General features: G+C 34.5%; 1 protein-coding gene across 1 annotated transcript in view; it reads right to left on the bottom strand.

Annotated features, from left to right (window-relative positions):
• Positions 1-267: 267 nt before the first annotated feature.
• Positions 268-11,892, bottom strand: part of LOC143342821 (uncharacterized) — a 249,076-nt gene continuing 237,451 nt past the window's right edge. Inside the window, exons 21-22 of the mRNA XM_076767086.1 lie at positions 5,701-6,390; positions 268-1,259 (exon numbers count right to left, since the gene is read on the bottom strand). Of these exons, the coding sequence (XP_076623201.1) occupies positions 268-1,259; positions 5,701-6,390 (1,682 nt within the window). The remainder of the gene's footprint in view (positions 1,260-5,700; positions 6,391-11,892) is intronic.

The following is an 11,892-nucleotide window of genomic DNA, read 5'->3' as shown; positions in this document are numbered from 1 at the left end:
AGTTCGTGAGACACACTGTATCTGTCTTGATTTTTATTTATTCCAAATTCCCTACAATTTTCTCAAAAATCATTCAATAACACAAAAGATATATTAAAAACAAACGTGAAAAGTTTTAACCCAGATAAACAATTTACTTGAACGCAGAAGTTACGGAACAAAATGGCGCATACGTAATTCGATGCGAAAGCATCAACACCTGGCGCACTTTTAAATAATCACAAAAAACTTAATACTCGACCAAACATATATTCTACAGAGAAACATTCATGGCGTGTTCTCTTTTTGCATCAACGTAGACTTCTTCTCCGCCATGTTCAACAATGTCTGCACGTGCTGGACCTCGACGGAGGATAAAGTAGATTCTAAATCTGGCAAAATGGCGTCCGTTAAGCTCAAGGAGGCCAGCTCGCCGATGTCAGCGTTGTCGCGATCGGAAAGCACGCGTTTCAGTTTCTTTATGTACTTCTTTAAACCGATCTGCATAGCTACGTCGGCCTTAGAGTCTCGACGAGGAAGTTTCAACCCTTCAGAACCATTCGGTTTCGTCCCCTCGCGGCTGAGTTCCATTTTCTCGGACTTTGGAATTTTCCAAGTTCTCTTCTCCGTCGAAGGAGACTTGCTCGACCTGCTCCGTAAGAATCCAGTCGCACCGGGGTTCGCTTTGGAACTCATTCTATCCTGTTGAGTCCTCGAACTCACAGAAAATCCAGTGGTCGCTAAATTCTTCGTGGCAGCCCTTCCTCGATGAAAATCGTCCGCCAGCTTAGCCACGCTCGTTTTCTCCTCTTCTTTGATTCCACCCGGATAGAGAGTAATTCTCTTCTCTTGCAAGTTTGATTTCAAATTTGCGTCTGGTCTCGAGCGACGGTTCTCTGGCAACTTTCTCTCGTACCCTCCGAGCGTTCTCGCGTTTTCGTTCGCCGATTCTTTCTCCTCCATGGCGTTCCCGTTCGCGTCTGAACTCGGATGAGCGTCGTCGAGAAGTTTGCTTCCGCGGAGGGACAGGTCCATCGAAAGTTCTCTTCCCGGAGCAGCTGGTTTCGCGAGCGAAGGACTGACGGTTTTTGATCTCTGCCTCGTGTCGCGATAACGCGCCCCAAACTTCCCAACGCGACTCTGTTTCAAGGGTAACTCCGAATCCCCAGCTTTCTTCGTCTCAGCTGGTGCTTTCGCGACGGGGGAATCGATCGACTCGGGTGTCTGAGCTCTTCGTGGCGTGTCAGTTACGAATTTCGACGACGAAGGACTCGCGATACCTGCAAGATCGTTGCTTAGAACGGGAGCTACGAATTCGAATCGCAGATCGTTAGACGTATCTGGTCAACTATCGTCATGAGAAATTGCATTAAATGTCAAAGATGTCGAATAATGGTTATTCGAACACGAAAATGTTTAATTTCTTCGAAGATGTAAATTAAATTTATGTAGATGTCCTCAGAAAGATATGAGTGATTTTAAAACTGGAAAATATACGAGAAAATTATTCGTATAGAAACTTATGTTCACGTTTCATTTGTCAGTAATATAATAGGTACTGTGAAATAATATAATATATTATTGAATATCACATTTTTTACTACTCGTAAATGTTACAAATACAGTGTTTTAATAGTGATTATGTTGTTTATAATACACGTAATATGTATATTAGATTGTTTCGTAACTTGTATACAGGGTGTTCGGCCACCTATGGGAAAAATTTAAATGGGGGATTTTAGAGGCCAAAATAAGACGAAAATCAAGAATACCAATTTGTTGATGAAGGCTTTGTTAAACAGTTATTAACGTTTAAAGTTACGACCGTACTGAATTTTTTTCTCGAAAATGTGCAAGATTTCGAGGGTATGTCTATTCACCGAAAATGATTGTAATTGACCCCGCAACCGAAAATAATTTTTCCAAAACGATTTGAAATTTTTTTTTTCTGTCGAAAAATTTCACACTTTCTCGAATTTTTTTCTAGAAAGTAGATAGGATTTCAGGGATATGTCAATTCACCAAAAATGATTGCAATTGACCCCCGCAACCGAAAATAATTTTTTTAGAATTAATTAAAAATTGTTTTTTTCGTCGAAAAATTTAAGCACCTACCACCCCTTGTCGATTTTTCTTAAAAATTCCTTTTTCATTTCTAGTAATTTTGTTTGACGCCCTACAGAAAAGTTATCTAATACTTTTCGGTAGGTACCCATGAGCTCTACTTCAGAAAAAAGTTTCATTGAAATATATTCCCAATTGTAGGAGTTATGGCAGTTCGAAAATTGGACCAGTTTTATGGGGTTTTTCTCACTTTACGATGTCAAGGAACAACTTTTCAAATATTTTTAGAATTTCTACATATTCTTCACCAAAATACGCGTTATTTGCTTTTTTAAACATTAAAATCGTCCAATACGTTCAGTAGTTATGACGTTTTAAACATTCGCATGAAATTTTGGGGATTCATTTCTGGCTTGAAATTATATTTTTGGTAAAGAATTTGTTTCTCGAATGTGGGTAGGATTTCAAGGGTATGTCTAATGACCAAAAATGATTGTAATTGACCCCCGCAATTAAAAATAATTTTTTTAGGAGGATTTGAAAAACTTTTTTTCGTCCAAAAATTTAGGCACCTTACCCTCTTGTCGATTTTTCTTAAAAAATAGTTTTTCATGTGTAACTAGTTTGGTTGACACTATACGGAAAAGTTGTCTAATACTTTTCTGTAGGTACCCATGAGCTCTACTTCAGAAAAAAGTTTCATTGAAATATATTCACAATTGTAGGAGTTATGACTGTTTGAAAATTGGACCATTTTTATGGGGTTTTTCTAACTTTACGGGGTCAAGGAGCAACTTTTCGAATATTTTTGCGATTTGTACATATTCTCCATCACAATACGCGTAGTTTGCTTTTTTAAACATTAAAATCGTTCAATCCGTTCAAAAGTTATGACGTTTTAAAGATTCGCATGAAAATTCGGGCAGACATTTCTGGCCAGAAATTATATTTTCGGTAAGGAATTTTTTTCTCGAAACTGAGTAGGATTTCGGGGGTATGTCTGTTGACCAAAAATACTTGCAATTGCCCCCTGCAACTAAAAATAATTTTTCCAAGACGATTCGAAAGTCTTTTTTTTCACCCAAAACTTTCAGCACTTACTCGAATTTTTTTCTCGAAAGTGGATAGGATTTCGGAAGTATGTGTATTCACTAAAAATGATTGTAATTGACCCCCGCAACCGAAAATAATTTTTCCAGAACGATTTGAAATTTTTGAATTTAATTGTTAATAACTTTTTAACGAAGCCTCCATCAACAGATTGGTATTCTTGATTTTCGTCTTATTTTGGCCTCTAGAATCCTCTATTAAAATTTTTCCCAGGGATGGCCGAACACCCTGTATATTATACTGTTGAAACAGTACGCGGAGAAAAAGAAAGCAGTTTAAAAGAGAAGTAATATTGAAACAAAAGAATTCAAATGTCTAAATTAGAGTTTAAGTCCTTGACAGGGTATAAGTGCAAATGTGAATGTTGTATGTTTTCTATAAAAGTACACGAGGACAAAAATATTTAATTCTTTTCAACAAAATAATTCCCAGTCAGTAGCTTAAAAGCTTAATTCACACAAACGTGCAACGTAGAGATTTTAATGTCTAAAATCATTTCTGATAAAAGTAGCTGATCAAATACAGCTAATTTTCTGCACTTTGTTCATATTTATTGACCCTTGTAATTTACGTTCGATTTCGTTTGAAGAGCATTGGTTAGGGTCATATACAACCCTTGTTAATTTTAAATAATATGTAATGTGGTAGTAAATCGTAATGGAAAGAATATAAAGTCTATGATCCTTTTTAACAGGTCTATTTTAGAGATTATTTGCTGTCTTTTCGAAGAAAACTCACATCTCGGATTGAAACGTTAAAAGAATCAAGGTTTTTGAATTAATTTTCATTATTAACCACTTGTGATGGCCTAAGAATATACATAATATCGACGTTCCAATTTTATCATAAATAATAAGAAAGTTACATATAAAATTCCACATAAAACAATGGCATAGAGAGAAAGTTTGACTATTTATTCTTGTTCAGTCGTGACAAAAGAAAAATTTTAAGGTATTAAATTTAATATTCAAATTTAACTGAAAAAGTTTCGATCCTAGTTCGAGTAGGAATCGTTGGAATGAAGGAAATAGAAAAAAATGTATTGGACAAAATGTTAAATTAACAACTGTCAAATTATTTTGAAAGCACAATTAATAAATAATGAAATTGTAAAATAAACGAATTTCCGTACTTCTTATGAAACTTCAGGCACTCGATGTAAATAAATTTGTTTTTAATAGAAAAAATTTAACAATTTATAATTTAAATTTTTAAAAAATGTATTCATTCTACTTGAATAATTATGTTTAATAATGATTCGATCGTGACCAAGAATAATTATTCGAATATGAATTAATAATGATCAAATTTATAATTCAATTGTTACTATACATTTATTATAATTTTTTGTATAGTTATACTTTGTATAATTGGAGGTTTTAGAAATTGATTAATTCCTTTAATAATTGATGCCCCAGATGTAACATTCGAATAAATAGTATAGAATTTTGATTATTACCTGCTTCATTATTTTTACTATTGTTAAAAAGATTCATATTGAAATATAAATAGTACTAATGAAAAATACAAATATTGCACACTTGTAAAAAAAACAAATTTTTCGAAAATAATTCAAAATATTCAATTTCATTTAGTATCCCCCATTTTTTCTTCTTCCTCTGTTTTACATTAAAGAATATTTTTTTATATGATTACTCACTGCTAATATTTTTAGAGTAATATTCTTATTCTTCGAGGATGGTTTAGTTTCCAATTTATCTCTAAAATATATTTATATTATATACTTTTCCCTTAGGCTGAAGATGATTCGAACTAGAGATAAACTGAGCAAACATCGAATAAAACTTAGTATGCAATAAAGAATTGAATATTCACAAAAAAATAAAATAACTACCAAGCCATCTTGTAGAGTCTATGCAAAAAATTCCAACAATCATTTCGTTCTAAAAATTTGTGACAGTCGACGTGTCAAATATTAAATTTAATTTCCAAAAAATTAACTTGCGTCAAAACCAAGTAAACAGTCAAATCGTGCAAGAAAAAGAAGAAAAGAACAAATTGGAGAGTCTGGTGCACTGCCTCTATATTCCTAGTTGACGAGTTATTTACGTTCATCTCTTGAGTCTCGATTTTTCAAGAATTCACATCCTTACAATAATTCAAAATATTCAATTTCATTTAGAGTCCCCCCTTTTTTCTTCTTCCTCTGTTTTACATTAAAGAATATTTTTTTATATCAATTTATCTCTAATTTCCTACATTATATTTATATTATATGCATTTTTCTTAGTTAGATGGAAAATGATTCGAACTAGCAAATAATGAATAACACTTAGTATGCAATAAAGAACTGAATATTCACGAAAAAATAAAATAACTACCAAGCCATCTTGTAGAGTCTATGAAAAAAATTCCAACAATCATTTCGTTCTAAAAATTTGTGACAGTCGACGTGTCAAATATTAAATTTAATTTCCAAAAAATTAACTTGTGTCAAAACCAAGTAAACAGTCAAATCGTGCAAGAAAAAGAAGAAAAGAACAAATTGGAGAGTCTGGTGCACTTCCTCTACATTCCTATTCTTACTTAGTTTCCTAGTGGACGAGTTATTTATGTTCATCTCTTGAGTCTCGCTTCGAATCACTTCCAACCTTCCCAGCTGGCCGCTCCTCGAGTCATCTTTTCTAGCCAATGAAGTCATCTTCGCGTCTTCTCTGCACTCCTTCGCGCCGCTTCCCAGCCGGACAGACTCTTTCATAGATAACTGCTTCGAGTGCGTGCTCGTCCACCTCATATTCGACAACTTTCCGGCCGCTTCGTTCGCCTTGGACGAGGACTTGCCGTACTTCCTGTTGAAGGACGCTCGCGAACTTCCCGCCAGCCAGGGCCGATCTCGAGGTCCGTCCAAGGTACGTTGCTTCCAAGCGACGGAGGAGTCGCGGGAGCAACAGGATTGGTCGTCGGGAAGCTTGCTGGACTCGCTACGAACACTCTCGGAGTCGATGGAACTGATCGTGGTGCAGTCCATCGATTCCCTCTCGGCTCCGTCGATCGACGAGAGGGTCTCTTGTCTATTGTCTCGCTTCCGTGACCCGGAAAATGCGTTCCGTTTCGAACTGGCCGAGTCAGTGCTAGAGTTGGTTCTGGAGAACTTCGTGGCGCTCTTTTTAACCGCCGAGCGCGAAAACGCGGACTTCTTCGGGACCGAGGCGGGAACGCCACCGGCGCTGGACGCTCTGGCCTTCGACGTTCTCGAGCTTCTCTTCATGATCGAGTCTAGAATACGTTACGAAACGTCGTATCTTTACGTCGAGTCCACCGGTGTTACGATTTGCACGATACTTATTTTTCTGACCCCTTTCGAATTTATGTAATGAATTTTAATGAATTTCTGTGAGAGTTTTAAGAAGATGTAACTGTTTAGAGATTTTATTAGTAATCTTGTTTGAGGCTTATATGGGGATTTATGTCAAATGTAAGTAAATAAAAGAGCTAGGATCGAGTTTGCTTAAATTCGTTTGACTTGAGCACAAGAGTATACAGTGTTCGGCCATTCCTGGAAAACATTTTAATGGGAGATTCTAGAGGCCAAAATAAGACGAAATTCAAGAATGCCAATTTATTGATTGAAGCTTTGTTAAAAAGTTATTAACGTTTAAAGTTCCACCTGTAACTTTTTAATATTTTTGAAAAGAATTTTTCTTCTCGAACGAGCGTAGGATTTCGGGGGTATGTCTGTTCACCGAAAATGATTGTAAATGATCACTACAACTAAAAATAATTTTTCCAGAAAGATTCGAAACTTTTCAATTTCGCTGAAAAATTTAGGCACACCCTGTCGATTTTTCCGAAAAATTCGTTTTTGATTTATCATAATTTTGTTTGACGCTCTAGAGAAAAGTTGTCTAATACTTTTTTGTAGGTATCCATGAGCTCTACATCGATACTAAATTTCAATGAGATGCGTTTACTATTGTAGGAGTTATGGTAGTTTGAAAATTGGACTAGTTTTATGGGGGTTTTCTCACTTTACGGTGTCAAGGAACAACTTTTCAAATATTTTTAGAATTTCTACATATTCTTCACCAAAATACGCGTTCTTTGCCTTTTTAAACATTAAAATCCTTCAATCCGCTCAGAAGTTATGACGTTTTAAAGATTCCCATGAAATTTCCAGGGCACATTTCTAGACATACATTATAACTTCGTTTGGGAATTTTTTTCTCAAAAGTGCGTAGGATTTCAGGGGTACGTCTATTCACGAAAAATGATTGTAACCGACCCCTACAACTAAAAATAATTTTTTTAGAACGATTTGAAACACATCAAATTTCAGGAGAATCATTCATTCATGATCAGACATTATGTTTTCGGTAACGAATTTTTTTCTCGACAGTGGGTAAGATTTCGGGGTTATGTCTATTCACCAAAATTGATTGTAATTGACTCCCCTAGCTGAAAATAATTTTTTTAGAACGATTTGAAAAAATTTTTTTCTACTGGGAAATTTAGGCACCTACCCCTGTCGATTTATCTTAAAAATTCGTTTTTGATTTTTAGTAATTTCGTTTGACGTCCTACAGAAAAGTTGTCTAACACTTTTTTGTAGGTATTCATGGGCTCTACTTCAGAAAAAAGTTTCATTGAAATATATTCACAATTGTAGGAGTTATGACTGTTTGAATATTGGACCATTTTTATGGGGGTTTTTTAACATTACGGGATCAAGGAACAACTTTTCGAATATTTTTATAATTACTACATATTCTACACTAAAATACGCGGCGTTTGGCTTTTTGAACATTAAAATCGTCCAATTCGTTCAGAAGTTATGACGTTTTAAAGATACGCACGAAATTTTGGAGTGACATTTCTAGCCTGAAATTATATTTTCGGTAAAGAATTTTTTCCTCAAAAGTGGGAAGGATTTCGAGGGTATGTCTAATGACGAAAAATCATTGTAATTGACCCCCGCAACTAAAAATAATTTTTCTAGGAGGATTTGGAAAAACTTTTTTTCGTCCAAAAATGTAGGCACCTACCCCCCGTCAATTTTTCTTAAAAAATCGTTTTTCATGTGTAACTAATTTGGTTGACACTATACGGAAAAGTTGTCTAATACTTTTTTGTAGGTATCCATGGGCTCTACTTCAGGAATAAATTTCAATTAAATTCATTCACCATTGTAGGAGTTATGGTTGTTTGAAAATTGGATCATTTTTATGGGGTTTTTCTAACATTACGGGGTTAAGGAACAACTTTTCGAATATTTTTATAATTGCTACATATTCTACACTAAAATACGCGTCGTTTGCCTTTTTGAACATTAAAATCGTCCAATCCGTTCAGGAGTTATGACGTTTTAAAGATATGCATAAAATTTTGGAGTAACATTTCCGGCCTGAAATTATATTTTTGGTAAAGAATTTTTTTCTCGAAAATGCGTAGGATTTCGGGGGTATGTGTAATGATAAAAAATGATTGTAATTGACCCCCGTAACTAAAAATAATTTTTCCAGAACGTTTGAAATTTGTTAATTTTGTCGAAACTCTACTTACTGACGTATTGACAGCCTTATAGTCTTATTGTGTTTTATTGTATTTATTTATTGTGTACGCAGATTGCCGTTCTACAGACGAAAATTTAAATGTTAATAACTTTTTAACGAAATCTCGGTGAAGAAATTGGTATTCTTGATTTTCGTCTTATTTTGGACTCTAGAATCATCCATTAAAATTTTTCCCAGGAGTGGCCCAATACCTTGTATATAGAGGGGAATATTTACGGATTAGTTTTAGTTTAATAAACTCGAATTTCATGGCAAAATGTACGTTAGACGTCGTATTGGGGAAGAATATCGAGGGAATTGTATTAAGTCAATTGTAAAAGGGTATGGTGGATCAGTGATTGTCTAGAGTGCAGTGTCTATAAACGGTGTTGGCCCCAATTCACTGAACGAAAGGAATGATGGACCGGTATGTTTACTTAAACATTGTGAGAGAACGATGCCAAACGGCTGGATCCGCCAGCCAGATAGCAACCAAGTATATATTGCACGCATCGTTAAAACATTTTTATATGGAAAAAAATGTTAATGTGCTAAAATGGCGAGCACAATCTCCCGACATCGATCCATCGAGATGTGGGTCGACGTGGAAAAGCGCATACAACAGCTAAAACCGAAAGATATACAAGAATTGCACAACTTCATACAAGAAGTGTGAAAATCAATACCTGTAGACGGGTGTGTAAGATTAATTGATTCCATGTCGGCGAAATGTGTCGCTGTCTCGCGAGATTTAATAACAAAATATAAAAAATTACAACTGTAATAGGACAACAGCGACAAGGACATATAAGTTTTTCAGTGTCCGTTCCAAAAATTAGTTCCCGACGCAGAGTATTCGCAAATTAATTGAATTCTTGGAATAGCAAGAGAATATATACAAGCTTATGAATGAATTATTTCTGAGAGCACTAAAAGCATTACTCTACCTTTGAAGACCTCGGATGGTAAATATAGCTCTTATGAACAGACTGTACTCGTATCTCATATCTTTGTGTTTCATATTTTATGACTTTTTATAAAGCTTATAAGGACCTATGCTTATATACAAATTTTTTGTTATATACATCTATAGAATAAGACAAATTTTGATAAGACAAATTCCCAATGAAACCTGAGAAGCTTTGTGTATATTTTACCATTATTAAAAAAATAAAACTGTTGTTCCACAATGAGGATTCCGATACTTTTATCATGGGTGGAAATGATTCGGTCGTCGCTAACCGCGATTTTCTATCGTTCGAGGATTAAACCAGATGAAACAAATACAAGGGGTAGATACGTTCAACAATTGAATCGTTTGGACACAGCACTTCAAAAGAATCAACCGTCTATGCAACGAGATACCGAAAGGTTATATTGCTTCGCGACAACGCAAGGTTGCATGTCGATGTTCAAACAAACAAAAAAATAATTGCTGAACCTCAAATGGGAAGTCCTGTCGAATCCAGCGTACTCTTCGAACACCATGCTGTTCGACTTCTACCTTTTTCGTTCGACACAACAAACCTCACCGATACGCACCTCCAACGTTAAAGCAAAAGCCTCAAAATTGGTTGACGATTTTATCGTTTCAAACGACGAAGAAAACAAAGGAAAATATTTTGAATAACAGAATTGTACGATACTGTTTCTTTAAATAAATATATTTGCGAAAAAAACAAATTCCTCTATATACGTAATAGAATATTATTCATTTTTTCAGTCAAGATATTGGAAGAGTGGAGGTATTAAGGAATTTGTGACAGAGCCAGTTTCAATTGACTAAGTTAATATTAGACGTTAGAGAGATGTAAAAAATACATGGAAGAATAAAAACTTCTTCATAGAGGTAAGATGATATTATTGATTTTTTGAGTCAAGATATTGGAAGATTGTAAGTATTAAGAAATTTGTGACACAGCAAGTTTTAACTGACAAAGTTAATATCAGACGTTAGAGAGACGTAAAAAATACATAGAAAAATAAAAACTTCTTTATTCACGTAAGACAATATGATTAATTTTTTGAGTCAAGTTATTGGAAGAGTGGAATTACTAAGGATCTTATGACAGAGCTAGTTTTAATTGACAAACTTAATATCAGACGTTATAGAGACGTAAAAAATACACAGAAGAATTAAAACTTCATCATACAGGTAAGACAATATTATTGATTTTTTGAGTCAGGATATTGGAAGAGTGGAATTATTAAGGGCCTTGTGACACAACCAGTTTTCATCGAACAAAGTTAACATCGAACGTTAGAAAGACGGAAGAAGACAAAGAAAAAATACACAGGAGAGTAAAAGTTTAGAAACGAAGATCGAAAGGTAGAGTAGTGGAAAGAAACCAGATAGCAGTAACCAAAGGAATCGATCAAGTGGTTTATTGGGTCGGGATTCGCACTTAGACATTTCCTTTGTCGGGTGATTGCTTTCTAATCGACCGAAGTAATCAGGTCTTCGACAGATTTCTTGTCTCGAACCATGTATTCGTGTAAAGGAAAAACTAGATTGACACCAAGGTGAATCAATAAACAATTACGACGTTGCACATGAAGTTTCGAATACTACAAACACGATTTTCAAGACGAATTCAATACGCAAAAATGGGAAAAGAAGTTCATATAACCATCTGAGATTGTCTACAATAATCTTCATTTAAACTGAAATGATAAATAATTCTGTTCGATCGATCGTAATCAACATTACATGTATGCAAAATTATTTTTGGCCTGGAAGAAACGTGCAGATATGTCGACTAGCAGTTAAAATATTAAATAACTATTCTCGATTATGAACAGAATTTTCTCTTGCTAAAAAGAGCTTCTTTTGATCAATTTATCGTAGGTAATTGCAAAATTTATTCCACTCGATTGAAATAGGTCGTGTTCCTTCGGACATTTTAATTAATTCAAAAATAAAAAGTTACTGGAGCATTTATATTACCAGTCTGCGTCTCTGAATTTCAGAATTAAGTGATTAATTCCATGGTTTGGAACATTAAATAGAAAATTCAAAAAATTAAAATTAACGTTTCGTTCGAATGGCATTTGGAAAACTTGACCTATGATTAATCATAATTTTATTTTCCTCTATTCTAACATTATCTCTTTGATGGCCACTGTCAAGTATACGTGATTTTGTCAGTTAGCTATTATGATTTTACTGTCTCAGTTTTAATGTCATCATCTAGTCTTATTGTGTTTGTTCAGATCTCATTTTATTTTT

Source organism: Colletes latitarsis, chromosome 6 (genome assembly GCF_051014445.1).
Source record: "Colletes latitarsis isolate SP2378_abdomen chromosome 6, iyColLati1, whole genome shotgun sequence".
Lineage (NCBI taxonomy): Eukaryota > Metazoa > Arthropoda > Insecta > Hymenoptera > Colletidae > Colletes > Colletes latitarsis.
Note: the sequence above shows the minus strand (reverse complement) of the source record. Positions and strands in the feature narration are given on the sequence as shown.